Consider the following 14,839-nt stretch of genomic DNA (forward strand, 5'->3'; position numbering starts at 1 on the left):
CGTGTGTCAAAACCGAACGTCAAGTCGGGTTGCCAACCCGCTTCAACCCGATCATTACCGCACTTCATTTGCCTATCGCGCTTTACAGTCGCCGGTAGTCCTTGGTTGACGAGGATGGATCCGGATAGCCAAGGCGACATGATTTCAAGCATCTAATATTCATGTCACTACCGTGGATTTTCCTAACTCTGTACCGCAATGCGGAACGAGGCTGCGAGCAACTTATCTGATCTTTACACCATCCTTGAGATCGATTAGGAAGTTATTACTAAGTTACCAAAGATTAGATGAACCTATAATCTATAGATAGGTATGATATGACATAGTCTGCGTAGACTCTGCACATGTCTTCTGTTATACTTTAGTTAAATTCTCTCTCAACCTATCTTGAGAAACATTAGTTTACACCTGAGCGATATAATACTGTACTCTTTCGAAATGCCCGAGACCCAAATCTTAGAAGAAACCAAGAACAGCAGAGCCGCGATGTCAACAACCATGATATCAGCGTTGCTCATTCAACCAATATCCATATCGATCGTGCCAAAGAAGCCAAAGTTGTGAGAAAGCTGTACCTATAAATCACGCCCGTACTCTTCATCGTCTATCTCTCATGCTTCATCGATAGAGCCAACATCGGTAGGTATTGCATATGTTCCTTTGAGAGTCTCCATCACTGTACCGGAAACTTTGTTTCTGTCATCCACTTCCTATTTACGATCAAAATCCTAACCGCGATGCAGGAAACGTCAAAGTCGCCGGTATGCCCGAAGAAATCGGCGCCACAAACCAGCAATACTCCACAGCCGTATCCCTCTTCGTAAATTACGTGCCCGTCAAGGTCCCAGCCGTACTCCTCGTCAAACGCTTCGAACCCCGCTTCGTTCTCACAGCACTTGGCGTAATCTAGTCCGTCACGACAGTAGCCAATGGTCTAATTCGGAATGTCGGCGGCCTGTGCGCCTGTCGTTTGGTCCTTGGCGCTTGCGAAGGCGGTTTATTCCCTTCTCTCAACATGTACCTAACTATGGTATATGAACGAGACGAGATCGCGAAGCGCACGTCCTACCTCGTCTCGTGCATGGCATTATCCGGTGCCTTTGGGGGCCTGTTGGCGTACGGGTTGTTACAAATGGACGGCGTTGGTGGATACGCTGGCTGGAGATGGGTGTATCTCATCAAGGGGGCGTTTAGTATCACATGCGCCTTTGCTGTATGGTTCGGATTGCCTAGCGATGTCCGCAAAGCATACTTCCTCAGTGATGAGGAGCGAGTCATCATGGACATGCGGCACCAGGAGAGATTGGACTAGATGGGCAGCAACGAGCTTGATTGGAATGAAGTGAAGCTCGCTTTCTTGGACCCAAAGACTTGGCTCAGGTATGTATTGTTCGAAGATTCCAACAACAGGAAAGAAGTTGCTGACAACTTCGTTCCCAGCGCGTGGACTTAATTTTGCCAGAATATTTTGACACACGGATTCGGCACTTTCTTGCCCTCCATTTTGCACGCCATGGGTCACGGTACGCTGGCTAGCAACTATCTGACAATAGCCGTGGATTGCCTTGGAGCACTGGCATTCTTCACCTTCGCTTTTCTGTCAGACAAGTACGGAAAGTGCGGCATGGTGAGTTGACCTGCATTCAGCCAATATCATAGTAGAGTAGCTGATGATTCCACTTCCTCTTCGCTACCAATCTTATAGGCGCAGTAGGCTATGCAATACTGATTGGTGTCAGTAACAGTGCTGTCAAATATTTTGCCTGCTTCATCTGCACTATCGCAGTGTACAACGGCACAGGGCTGAACCTTGCATGGCTCAACGTCAATACAACACCACAATATCGGCGCGCCACGGCCATTGAGATTCAACAGACAGTCGGCAATACTGCCGGTGCTGTGGCAGGTCAGATACACAGAAGTTCACCGTATCTTCTTGGGAACAGTTCCTCGCTTGGTGCCATATTTGTCGTCGAGTGTCTGATCGTCATTCATTGGCTATTCCTCAGACGCCTATACAAAGAGAAGCAGGTTATTCTGGCCGGGACCGGGCGGGACCGGGCCAGATACGAGAAAGCAGCGGACAGGCGACCGAGACGTTGTTGATGTACCGTCTTTGACCATAGCAGCTTGCTCTCTATTCTCGAATGTACTGGCGTAAGGCATTGTCGAGGTCAGACATAGTCGTGAAGTATGGTGGACATTCGTGGCGTCGGCTGGGACTTGCGCCGGACTTGCGTCAGAGTTTCATCAACTCGAGCCGCTGGCACATTCGCGTTGGCTGGAAATGGTTTGGAACAGATCTGAGACATCAAAGCCAGTATTTGGCCCACACTTCGTGCTCTTCCTTAGTTCCTCTGAAGGCGAATTCGAGTTCGGTAATGTCTTGGAAACCCTCCTTCACTTTTGGTTCCTTGAAGCGGGATTTGAATCCGTTGAAGGCCATTCTAGGCAGTGCGGTTCGTGACTCGGGGTTAAGCTGCCCTGCATGAGCTACAGTCATGTACTTGCAGTTTAAGTTGGACTTACGGATTCATTCATGGATCGTACGGCATCGTTGTGTTCGCAAATATGAAGTGGCGTCTTGAACCAAACACATCTGATTGGAAGGTCGTGTTTCGCTGCAAGCTGGACCCAGATAGCTCTCGTATCGGGATCAGCATTCGTGTTGTCTGTATTGAATTAGTGACTGGAATGGCTAAAGGACTCGTGCGAGAGCTGACCTATTGCTATTGATTGGCCCCCACTAAGTAGCTCTTTGGCGGCTTGCACGCACTTGTCTCGACTGCCGATACATTAATATTTGCAGGGCTTGATCATGTTGAGCTGAACTGACGTCTTCAAAGTGTCTTGGTTGATGCGCTCATAACCTAACGGTTTGAGGTACTTCCAGAAGAATGTACTTTTCCCAGCACCTGGCGGGCCGCAGGAGAGGACAATGTCCTGCTTGTTCTTCTTCTCAAAGAGGGCACTTGATGTCTCTGAATTGGGGTCCTTCGGGTACGGGAAATGGACGATGTCGAATTCTCGGACAAAGTCCCGAGGCTTCTCGTCGAGGAAGAACTCTTCTGGGGTTTTGTAGGTGATCCCAATGTTATGGGCAAGATTTCGGTCGGAGCAGCTGAAGTCTTTGGAGAATTTCGATGCCGCAATGCGACCCCCGGCGTCACCAACGAAGATGCTCTCCTCCAGGTCAACGTCTTCCGTAAGGTCATAATCAGCGCAAAGTTCCTTCCACATCCCCGGCCTCGGTTTTCTGTATATGTCTTTCTCTGTGGCTGCGTAAATCGTGGTCGGGATATTGAGCTGTGTCAAGACGGCATTGACCTTTTGCTTGAACGCCGAGGCTCGGTCTTTTGTCGATTTCGGCGTTCTTGCTTTTGGGTCGGCGTGGAGAACAATACCGGCTTGATTGGACAGCACCACAATACGGTATCTATCAAGATTAGCTGATGTCTATCACTCTGAGAGCCAAGTGCTGGTAGTATACTCTTCGTTGTTGTACATGTCCCGCAGCTTACTAGGAACAGAAGCATGCCACCACTTCCAGTCTTCGGCGGCGTCGGCATGTTTCTTGCCCGAAGCAGTTGTTATTAGGGTCGAATCCTGGGCGGCTAGTCGTCAATTGAAATGGCTTGGATTATTTGAAGCTGCATAGCTGTCATACCAGGTCAAAGGCAGCTACCTTCCTCCTCTTTTCCGACTCGGTCGAGGGCTCATCTGGTTCGTAGCGGCCAACGAGCAGTGTCGCAGGGGTGTCGTCGTTCGGTGCGCGTTCGGTCCATATTGTGCGGTCCTTTGGCTTTTGAGAAGTAGGCTTGAAGAAGTTGGCAACTGCGTTTTCTATAAAAGGCCAAAAGTCAATGGTGGACGATGATGTAGGCATAGAAGAGTTTACTCGTTGTGCCGCTCTGAACCTTCCGTTTGACCGCCGGTGGAGAAATTGATTCTCTTTGCTTCCGCTTCGTGGTAGACGAACTTGAGGTCGACATGATCCAAGTGAAGTGAATCGTTCGTTTGCTAATCAGTGAGCACAGTATTCTGCTGTTGACTCTCCAGAGCGACGTTTGCATGTCGATGATCGCAGCTCAGAGCTTGGGAGGAAGCAGCGAGCTTTGGTGGGGCTCGGCCACTTTACCGGCAGAAAGCGCGACGACGCCAACGCGCCTGAGTGACGGGCTAACACGTGACCCAAGATTCGCGGCAGGTACGTATCGGTAGAGCGATTTCACGGGACCTTCACACTCACCTCAATGAGACGCTTTTCATGAATCTCTCTCTCTCACTCTCACCCCCCCCACGGCTCACTATCCGAGTTCTTCCCAAAATCTGCCCTCACCATCGCCACTGTCGTCAATCGAAATGTACGAGCTCTTTCTCACGACGCTCGTCGACGACGATGATATTCAGGCGGCATGCTCCGTCCTCGGCGGTCTCTGCGCCATGCCCGCATGGCAGAGTCTCCATCGCGTCCTTTATTTCAAGGGCCCAGGCAAACCCGGCGGAATCTCGAACCAGAATTCGATCGTCAAAACGCCGCGCAAGGACATCCAGATGCTGTGGAAAGATTTGCATCAGCAACTGAGCCGTCAATCTTACATCCTTCAGGCTCGATATGAGGTCTTCAAGGATAAAGACTTCGGCCCGACCGCTCCGGAAGTGGACTTCAATGCGCGCGCCGGCACCCTCCGGTGGACCGATTTCCCTGATCCTCCGCAGGTCCGCTCCTCGGTTACTCAGCGCAAGAAGACTGAGATTTGGGACCAACGAAACTTGTTGTCTGTGATGAAAGACAACAACTACCAGTCAGTTTTGGTCACCCGTTGTTGACGATAGTGATCTGACGATATGCAGGTTCAAAAGCGAGGCTATTGAGGAAACCTATCAGTTCTTCCGAGAAGATGTAGAATTTTGCCTCTCAAGACATTACATTCTCCAAATGAACGGCGATAATGGCCCTCTCACTCAAACAGCTACATGGGACACCATGTCACCAGCGGATCCCGGACAGCGATGGATGTTTCTGATTAAGGTTCATGTTCATCAAGACAACAAGCCCGATGAGATCCTCAAGGCGCACGAGCAGTTGGCCAATATTCGGCGTGAGCTCGAGGGCGTCTTCGAATTTAAGATGTTTGACCGACGCATACACGACACCCGCGTTGCGGTTGAGATGAGAAATGCGCCTGCACCACTGCCCCAGGTCATGACCATCACAGACCAGCGGTAAAAGATGGTTATCTTACCGAATTCATGGATGATGGCCCTGATTCGTGTTTCATAACACACATTCAGCAGTTGGCAAGACCATTGCTGAACTTTTACCTGGTCAAGATCGAACACCATCGCGATTCGCTGGGACTTTGCTCTCCAACGGTTCAACCTCCAGTCGTCTCCTGAGCGTCGCACTGAACGCCATCAGGTCTTTGATCAGCGCGAGAAGTTTAGACGAGAGGTTTGAAGACCGCGGCTTTGGAATTCAACAAGAAAGGTTCATAGCCAAGCCGTGGATGCTCACGATGTTGCCCCGCATCGGGCCAGAAAAGAATCATACCCTTATCGAGTGCCTTATCATGAAAATCTGCTCTCACAAAGGTGAGCTTCTTATAAAAGAAAACACGCAGCTTTCAAAAGAATTGCAGGGTGCAAAAGCTGAGGAAAGGACTTTGGGAATGGAGGGGGTAGAAAGATGGTACTCGGATATTCGGCACGAGTACGAGATGAAGTTGAGATACCTTGATAGGTTATCCACAGGTTCCAGAAGATTTCTTCAGTCAAGTGGGCCAATATGTGTCGTCAAGAATAGCCTAGGACCATAGGCTACCTTAAATCAGAGATGGCATCAAGCTTAATTTTTGACTGATGCACACCGTCTTTAAACCGGCAGAACTGTGCCGTTGCTGCATCTGCCGTTCACGAAATGACGTCCCCTCATATTCTAGCTCAATTCAACGACAATTGGATCGAAAGCATTGTCAACTTGCTAGAGAGTTATTGCTGATCAACGATTCTGGGCTGAGTGTCTGAGAAGAACCCGATAAAGCCCTAGATAGCGTTCCACGAACACCAGAGTTATGGTTAGGTAGTTTACAAAGTGTCATTAGTCTTGGAGTAATCTCAGGGAATACCACAATTATGCGAGACGATCAAGACTTCTACAACTTGGGACTTCACTACCAGGTATGACGTACGATATCCTCACTTGCCGCCAGATGCATGGTTGAAAATATTGGCCTTATTTCTTTTTAGAGCGGCACGATATGGCCAAGACTTTTCTATCCTGCCGCAGCCCGTTCTCCCCTTCGCTCGTTGACGGTTGGCGCCATCATCCATGGACCATACATGGCCCAGGCGCCAGAACTGGCGGCCCTGGTTTCGAAATGATTAAACGTGCAGCGGTCAGCGGTGCGCTGCGCTAAAAGGGTAAACCCCCCATCGAAAAATTCAGTCGTCCCCGAACTGGCCCCCAAGATCTAGACTCGTTTCACTCGGAGATGATTTCCCGCCTAAAGGCTTGGGGGACCACCGTTTGCTCTCCACATACGCTGATAAGTTGAGAACCGAGGTGTTGAGAAGGATATTGGTCCAACTTTGTCTTTTGGCGAAGCAATAGAGACGGATTGGCATCTACAACAGGCGTTCATTTACGGCTGGAGCTGGTCGAGAGCGTTAGTGCGGCGTACGAATTGAGTCAATCCATAACCGCAAAGGGAACTGTCAGAGCCAGCATATTGACTCGAGAGCGGCTGTGTTCTGCATCGTTCTCCTCCCCCTCCTACTTCAGAAGTCCAGAAGGACCAAAAGTCATCTCTACCCGTAACGCACGTGTCCGCCAGTGGTACAGGCTTCGACCACTGAAGACGGGCTTGCAGGGCTCATCCAGGGTTGAACCACTTTGGGTGACACAATCCATCGAGCCCCAGGACCGTCGCTCGCCCCTGGGTAGGATGACGATCGCGGATCACTCCGTTGCCCAATCGGAATCATTCACGACCTGGGTTGATTAACTTGATTTGCGCCAAACGGTCCAGCACCACGGAGACACGCGAGTACCAAGGAAAGTATATGTTAGTGATTCTCCGTCGATCTCACGAGCGAGGGCTAAGGTTCAATCTATTCAACGTCGCCTGCCGAAGTTTAGTAAGACTTTTGCTGCTGACACATATTGCTTTGCCCGAGGGTTCCACCGAATTCTGCCTGTGTTTGTTTATACCAGTAAACTCACCTGTTTCTATGAGTCCTGAAAGAGAGAAAGGAACAGCAAGCAGTCTTTGCTGTGGTCTTATCTTGGCCAAACTGAGTAGCGCCAGGGGCCACATGCTGTTTGTGTTTCAGGTTCGGACGGCCAGCCGCGAAGGGGGATCAAAAACCGGGGGTCAGCACTGGTTGCCAACACGCCAGTGGTTAAACACTTGGATCCGACTCCAGGGACAGCGATGTCCTCCAAGGGGTTAAATTAAGCTTGGGGTCAAGTTGGGACGACTGAAGCGAGGGATGCCCGCCTTGCGAACCTATCCAGCCGAATAAGCAAAAGCGAATCCGTATAGAATCCGCACCAACTGGCTGCAAGTTGATGAACCCCTGGTCGACAAACCCGAACTGGGCGCGTCACCCGCGCAGCCGAAGCTGCAAGGCACACATCCCGCAATTTAGACACAACAGCGGGCATCCCCACAACGTTTACCCCTTTCAAGATTATTGCTCCAATGAACGATCGGTGACACCCATGAGCATGCCCGGCCGGGACTGCTTCTTTACGGCGGGAAAGCGGTGCTGCAGCCTGTGTGCCCATTCAGTTCCTGACGAACCCTTGCGGTATAGAGATTAAACGCTTCCCTTCGAGGTATCAGATCCCTGGTTGTTAGTTGAACCGATGAGGCGGCGTCGTGGGCCAGTGGGACGGGATTGCGGTCCCCCTTTCCAGAATTTAGGCTTGGCAGCTCTAAACTGGCCTGACCATGTCCGGTTGGTGGGGAGGAGGAGGAAGACCGAGGACGATGTTGGTGGTTGAAGACGGGAGGGGAGGGGGATGGAGGGGGGTTGATGCGAGGAACCCAGAGAGGCCATACATATAGCATCTCGCTCTCCTCGTTTCTCGAGAAGAGAGTTTGTTTTGTCTCTTCAACAGTTTCAGTCACTCATCTGTCCACTCTTTACTTTCAGTCCTTCTCTACAGCTCGACGCCGGCGTCATTTCACTCACTTCTCACCTTTGTGTGCACTTCTTCTAACGCCCGGAAAATCACCTTCTTTTTTCAAAACAACAACCAAACCAAAATCACCGTCAAGATGAAGTCTGTCGCTGCTCTCGCCCTTACCGCCTCCATGGCCAACATGGTTGCCGGCCACGCCATCTTCCAGCAACTCTGGGTCAACGGTGTTGACCAGGAGTCCAGCTGCGTCCGCATGCCCGTACGTCGACTTACACAGCAGCTCCAAGTGTAACATGATCAGAGACTAACAAGAAATCACAGGCTTCCAACTCTCCCGTCCAGGACCCCACGTCCAACGACATGCGCTGCAACGCCAACTCCGCTGCCGCCACCACCACCTGCGGCGTCAAGGCCGGCGACACCATCACCGTCGAGATGCATCAGCACAACACCCGTGCCTGCACTGAGGAGGCTATTGGAGGTGCCCACCACGGCCCCGTCATGGTCTACCTGAGCTCCGTCGCCGACGCCGCCACCGCCGATGGCTCCAGCTCTTTCTTCAAGATCTTCGAGTCTGGCTACTTCGCCAACAACAACACCTGGGGTAACGACCTGATCAACGAGGGCTGCGGCAAGCAGAACGTTGTCATTCCCTCTGACATCGCCCCTGGTGACTACCTTCTCCGTGCCGAGACCGTCGCTCTCCACGCCGCTGGCTCCGCCAACGGTGCCCAGTACTACATGAGGTATTTTCAACCACTTCCACCCATCACAGACACGATCACGAAGCTAACCAAGGCGTTAGCTGCTACCAACTCAAGGTAGAAGGATCTGGAACTGCCAAGCCTGAGGGTGTTGTCTTCCCCGGTGCCTACAAGGCCACCGACCCTGGTCTGTTGATCAACATCTACAACACCATCTCCAAGTAAGTACACCCATTTCCACCCACTATCAATGGGAAGGCACGTAAAAACAACAAACTAATAATAAATCAAAGCTACGTCATCCCCGGCCCTGCTGTCTACGAGGGTGGTGGCTCTTCCGGCTCTGCCCCCGCTTCCTCCGCTCCCGCTGCCTCCGCCCCGGCCGCCACCAGCGCCGCTGCCGCTTCTTCTTCGGCCCCCGCTGCTGCCGCCCCCACTACCCTAGTCACTAGCTCCGCTGCCGCTTCGGCCACTCCTACCGTTGCTGCCCCCGCTACCACCTCTTCCGCCGCCGCTGCCTCTACCTCCGCTGCTGCTGCCCCTGCTCCCAGCAGCCCCTCTGGCTGCAAGCGCCGCCGTGCTCGCAAGGCCCGCCGCTCTGCCAAGTACTAGAGTGTACTAGGTCAGAATCTAGACGCCGTGAGGAAAGCGATAGATGGTTGTTTATAGAGGAGACGTATCTTTCCGGTACATATTAGAAGTTCTTTGTACATAGTATACCGCGTAATTCTGCGATTTACGCCCTTTTCGAGTGGCACAATACGACAAGACTTTTCCTTGTTCAAAATAATCCCAATCTCTTGGTTGATCAGAGGCTTGGAGTACCGCTTAAAATGGCAGGTGCTTAAATGCGGATGAATATTGCAACTACTGTGTATGCTCTCATGAAATGGTCAAAGTATTTCGTCTTTCACAGGGTGGGGCTGTTCAGCAATTAAAACTGAAGTCAAATAGAAAGAGTAAACATGGGCAGGTAGCCACTCTATCTGGCCCAAATAAAGTCGTTCCGATTTATAGATAGAAGAGAAGATAGAGGTAGTGGTCTGAGTGTTCTTTCATTTGCGTACGTACTTATGCTAATATACAAAAACAAGACTCGCTCGCAAACTCCAACAAACTAAGCAAACAATATCAAAGCCGCTCCAAGTTGCCATGCAAATGTCTGTCAGCGCCGATGTCTAGATCAGAGCAAGACCAGTGTGAAGAGAAGTAAAAAGGCGCCATCAGTAGATGGCAAGAAATAAGGTATCTAAGTGCTGTAGACAGCAACGTACTTGACCTCCATACGGGAATCCTTGCCGCCGACAGTCTGAGCATTGGGCGTCTTGGTACCAGCCTTGGCATCAGGGAACTCGCCACCGATAGCGACGTTGAGCAGGATCATCTTGGGGGTCTGAGCAAGATTCTTCCACACAGCCTCGTCGCCAATCTCCTGGCCCGTGATGGTCTTGGTCACCTTGTCGTTGAGGTACCACACAAGCTTCTCAGTGGCGAAACCGCCGCCGGCAGACCGATCAACCTCGCAGGCAATCTTGACAAACTCGCCACGCGGGAACTCGGCGCTGGAGCTGAGACCGGTCTTCTCGTTGCATGGGCCGCCGTTGATGACACCGCAGTGAGCCGTCTGGAAGACCGTGCCGACACCATTGGAGACCTCGAGCATGTCGATCTCGCCGACGCTGGGCCACGAGGTGACGTTCGTGCGGAAGGCGGAGCCCATGGACCAGAAGGCGGGCCAGATACCGGACTGCGTTGCCGGGTTCGAAGCCGGAATCATGATGCTTGCCTCCATGCGCAGCTTGCCCTTAGCCGGGCAAGTGAAGTCCGACGCGGCGTTGGTCTCGATACGAGATGAGGTCCACGCCTCGCCGGTCTTGATGGGCGTGATGGTTAGGGTGCCACTCTCCGAGATGGCAATGTTCTTGGTGTCCTTGGTGTACGTCTGGATCTCGTTCGTGCCCCAGTTGGTGGCGCCGCCGGGGTAGCCAGTGCCAACGTCAAAGGTCCACTTTGACGAGTCAGGCAGGGCGCCGGCCTTTTGCGTCGAGAAGTCGTCCTCGAAGACGATCTTTGCGTAGCCGGCGGGGAGGGTCGGGCCGCCGCCTGTGTTGTTGCCCCCCTTGCCTGGGGTTGTGCTGGCGGCAGGCTTGAGGGCGTTGTTGACCGGGGTCGCGACACCAGACTCCTGAGGAAACGACGGGACGGCTCCGGAAGGCGCAAAGCCTGGCTTGCCATCTGGAGACGGGAAACCGCCGGGGTAACCTCCCTTAGGAGGGAACGGCGCCGGGGATGACCAGCCCGCGCTGAAGAGAAGAGGAAGAAGAGACAGAACCTGCTTAGTCGTCATTTTGAAAAGCTTCGTCGAGAAGGACTGGGATAAAGAATGGGAGAAAGGAATAAGAAAAAGATAAAGGTGAGATGGCAAAGAAGAATGGCGCTTGCGCTTGATGTGTAGTGGATCGGATGATGATCTGGAATATTTCTCTTCAATGAGATGAGATCTCAATCTTCTTTATATCTTTCCTAAAGTCATATTAAGAGGCCATTATGACCTTCGCTTAGAAGGTTCGTCCTGTACAGATCACAATCTCTATTCCAAGTCTAAGTGACCGCGCGCTACTACGAGTGGATTAGGACAAGGAAGACACTATTTTGAGCATCCAATTGCACCATAGTCATGAGGTTTCCCCATCTTAGCAAACGGGTGTTAAGATAAAGTCGCTTACCAAGTAGATGGCTTTTTGGGGGCTGTCATCCCATCATTCGCTGCCGCTACTGGCGGCCGGGTGGGACCCGGAGGGGCCTTGAGTCTTGACGTGAACTATTCCGGGGCACCGGCGCGCCGGCCGGCATCAAGAAGGAGCCTTGCCAGCACACGTTTTCTTAGCGACTCCTGATTCGGAACTCATCTCGGTCCAATAAGGGGCCTCGTTTTCGCAACAGCTTGGTATTTGGCTGACAATTAACAGTATTTTGTTTATGACCAATGACTCGGCACTATCGTTACTCTCCCGCTGTCGTTCATGCGCTACCGATTGGACCCCGGATCGGCCAGGCACAATCTGGAACTTAATGTCGGTGCTAAGACTATGAATCTCCACCCAACCCATCATCAATGTCAAACAGTCCATTCTATTTCCAACCGACGAACCGGCCCCTAGACGTTTGAATTTACCTCTCACAGGCACAGCACCAAAAATGGATGTTCCTGGCGCCGCAGGTCGAGACTGAGTTATCCGCGCGCGCCAAGGTGATACTCACGGGGATTGAATCGGACGTAACGCTGCGCTTAACTTGCCGTGACTGCCTGACAGCTCACTCTGCACGCGAAAACCTTGTAGAGAGGCCTAGATTCTGTGGTTCGTCGTCGGTGATTTTTCCTGTTTGTCATATTCTCCGTTAAAGTTTGGCAAGGATGGAAGGTTCGGCTGCAGCTTTTTTGGACCTCCAACTGCTGTGCACACTTTACTCAAGACTTGAACAGCATGCTGACCTCATGCGAACCAAGCAGATTGTTAACTAAGATGTTTCTTGTGTCTATTTTGACTGTTGGGCGATGCTGTGATAGTGTAAACTATTTCAGAACTTACACTCGCCACGTGCACTCCGTCAAGCAATGTCCGGAGGTTCGCGCATATGGGCTTTTGCTTGGCCAACCATACTTTGTTTGAACTTTGTCCTTAATATCCATATAGATAGCCAACCTTCATCACTTTTCTCATTACACCGGTTGAGTACACGCAGTAGCAAGCTCGGTTTACTTTCCGAATGCTCAATTTGTGGTGATTTCTGGATCTTGGCGATCGGCAATTGGAACTCTTCAATCTTCCTTCCACGGGAAAGACTTACCTAGACTGATGTCGTTCCAACGCCAGCCATAGATCGCCGTGGCCGGTGCACTTTATGGTAAATCGTCCTCAATACCGTTTTCCCACGGTCGAATGATTCTTCCCTGCAGAAAGCTTGTACATCAATAGGCGGCTCGTATCTCTAAATTATCATACATTCTTCCCTATCAAAACCATACCATGCCGCTGCCAGCAACCTTCCCATGTTCAGTCTTAGGGAAGGCTGATGTTCTGAAGCAAGGTTTCTGGAGTGCAGCCTGCCGGTGTTCAAGGCCTCTGCAAGTCCATGTTGCCTCTCCAGCGCCATCCTTCACGTAGAACCGCGGCAACCCCTTCACAAACAAAACGCGTCAAGAAAAGGTAATTACCAAGGGAAAGACAGCGACAAGCTTGCATAATGGCCCCGGATTTTCATACAGATTTGACCTTTTCGTGGTTGATAATAGCAGCGGTAGGTTCAAAAGGATGTTAAAAGAGGAGCCTCGGCCGTCGGGTAGCTTTAGTACCGATTGTGCTGGCCATGGCGAGTCGATTATCTCTTTGTATGGTAATCAGTGATATGTACGAAGAGTCTCTGTACAAGACAAAGTCTTATTTATGTAGTCAGCCCGTGTGACTCTGAATTGCGCGGCAGCATATTTAGAGTTTCTTAATGCCGCTATTCATTGCCGTCATCGCCGGACTCGCGTTATGTGTCGGTCTTGTCGTATCCGAGCTATATCCTGGCTCTGTCTTTCGTCGCACTCCACGAGATCATCTCTCCATCGCAGACATTGTGTCGTGGTCCTCGACCAGTCGGCTTTTACATCATAAAGCAAACAGCAGTAAAGTTGACGGCTCAAAATATGACGATCCTTTGAATATCGATGTTCATGGAGAGAGAGGCAAGAGATAGTATACAGTATGGCACATGGATTGGAGTTGCAACTGAAGCAGTATCATCATGGGTATGCCAAGGTTTCCGATTAGGATTACTACGCATTTGGCATCACAGAAGAAATGCCTGAAAGTTGCCAGAAGTGCGATCAACTAGACTTGCACGCAGGTTATAGTTGAAACGGCAAATAACTGAGGATGCTGGACTTCCCATAATGCTTGGCATCGTCATGCGTAATCGAATCAAGGCGTTTGACAGACTCTTAACAGAATCTGAGAACACAAAGGTAACGGTTGACGATGAGATTGTGCACAACCAGCTTGGAGATGAGGCTGAACAGGCTGATGGGTATTTTTCAAGGGCATGATGTGGTGCAATCACATCAAGAGGGAGTGATCTCGTTCAAATGTGGGGAAAGTAACATGAATGGTCTTCGACTTATGATACGATCGCGTGGAGAAAGTATGTCTTCTCTCATTCTACTCAAATCAAATGCATTCAGAGAGATTGGCGACTTCATTTGGAACTGTGCTTATGTTTTGATCTATGAAGTAAGGTAGTGATCTTGAATTACTCACATGTAGTGCAAGCGGGACAGGGAAAGCGACGCCATGAATGATACGATGGGGCGATCTACAATGTAGAGGTAGTTGTTACACGTAGACGCTCAGAACAGACCGCCCGTCTAGCTCAGGTTGTATGGTCCAGGGGAACGAGTCTGCACATTGAACTTGGTGGTTGATGAGTGAAGGACTGCTCTGAGGAAACTAGGGGAAATCCGTATGTTGCTTTGACAAAATCTTTCTCACCTCACAGGTCGTCGCTCTTGATTGTGAAGATCGTCTCAACAATGCCCACAAGCCGGGCTCAGAGCAACGAGTAAGATTTGCAGGCTGCTAGCTTCTTCACAATCAAAAAGTGCGAAGTACTTTATGTAGCGGCTAAGCTGGACCCCCAAGCACGGATAGCCAATAACGATTCGATATCCAACTGAGAGTGGCAGAAGACAGCGAAGTGCATAAGCCAACCGACCCAGCCACTGCCAATCTAGCACAGGCTGCACATGTCGGGAGCCTGCTGATGACCCCCATTGTCTCAATCTTGAGGCGGAGCAGATGATGGTGCGAGGGCTGAGAATCAGGCTCTCTGGTCAGCCACCCCGTCCCCTATTTATTTCCTGTGCTACCCGCGTGATTGCTTGCCTGCTCATCAGAAACTATCGCATAGCAATCCGGAAACGCGCTACATCATTGATGAC

General features: G+C 51.0%; 6 protein-coding genes across 6 annotated transcripts; 4 read left to right on the forward strand and 2 right to left on the reverse strand.

Moving 5' to 3' along the window:
- Positions 1-763: 763 nt before the first annotated feature.
- CABS01_12687 (major facilitator superfamily transporter) lies at positions 764-1,312 on the forward strand (the record flags this gene model as incomplete). Its single annotated transcript, XM_060546039.1, has 2 exons — positions 764-850; positions 911-1,312. The coding sequence occupies 2 exons, from the start codon at positions 764-766 to the stop codon at positions 1,310-1,312; spliced, it is 489 nt and encodes a 162-aa protein (XP_060396270.1).
- Positions 1,313-1,513: 201 nt separating this feature from the next.
- Positions 1,514-1,714, forward strand: CABS01_12688 (uncharacterized protein; the record flags this gene model as incomplete). The annotated part of the gene is made up of 2 exons (XM_060546040.1): positions 1,514-1,627; positions 1,706-1,714. The coding sequence occupies 2 exons, from the start codon at positions 1,514-1,516 to the stop codon at positions 1,712-1,714; spliced, it is 123 nt and encodes a 40-aa protein (XP_060396271.1).
- Positions 1,715-2,311: 597 nt separating this feature from the next.
- CABS01_12689 (polynucleotide kinase 3 phosphatase) lies at positions 2,312-3,886 on the reverse strand (the record flags this gene model as incomplete). The annotated part of the gene is made up of 6 exons (XM_060546041.1): positions 2,312-2,479; positions 2,530-2,672; positions 2,724-2,785; positions 2,837-3,436; positions 3,491-3,606; positions 3,668-3,886. 6 exons carry the CDS (start codon positions 3,884-3,886, stop codon positions 2,312-2,314), a joined length of 1,308 nt encoding a protein of 435 aa, XP_060396272.1.
- Positions 3,887-4,362: 476 nt separating this feature from the next.
- On the forward strand, positions 4,363-5,230 carry CABS01_12690 (uncharacterized protein; the record flags this gene model as incomplete). The annotated part of the gene is made up of 2 exons (XM_060546042.1): positions 4,363-4,805; positions 4,855-5,230. The coding sequence occupies 2 exons, from the start codon at positions 4,363-4,365 to the stop codon at positions 5,228-5,230; spliced, it is 819 nt and encodes a 272-aa protein (XP_060396273.1).
- Positions 5,231-8,288: 3,058 nt separating this feature from the next.
- Positions 8,289-9,468, forward strand: CABS01_12691 (glycosyl hydrolase family 61; the record flags this gene model as incomplete). Its single annotated transcript, XM_060546043.1, has 4 exons — positions 8,289-8,411; positions 8,474-8,898; positions 8,958-9,077; positions 9,150-9,468. The coding sequence occupies 4 exons, from the start codon at positions 8,289-8,291 to the stop codon at positions 9,466-9,468; spliced, it is 987 nt and encodes a 328-aa protein (XP_060396274.1).
- Positions 9,469-10,105: 637 nt separating this feature from the next.
- Positions 10,106-11,203, reverse strand: CABS01_12692 (endo-1,3-beta-glucanase; the record flags this gene model as incomplete). Its single annotated transcript, XM_060546044.1, has 1 exon — positions 10,106-11,203. The coding sequence occupies one exon, from the start codon at positions 11,201-11,203 to the stop codon at positions 10,106-10,108; it is 1,098 nt and encodes a 365-aa protein (XP_060396275.1).
- Positions 11,204-14,839: the final 3,636 nt, after the last annotated feature.

The sequence above is a fragment of the Colletotrichum abscissum genome, assembly GCF_030869225.1.
Source record: "Colletotrichum abscissum strain IMI 504890 chromosome Unknown Scaffold_39.1, whole genome shotgun sequence".
In the NCBI taxonomy this organism is placed as follows: domain Eukaryota; kingdom Fungi; phylum Ascomycota; class Sordariomycetes; order Glomerellales; family Glomerellaceae; genus Colletotrichum; species Colletotrichum abscissum.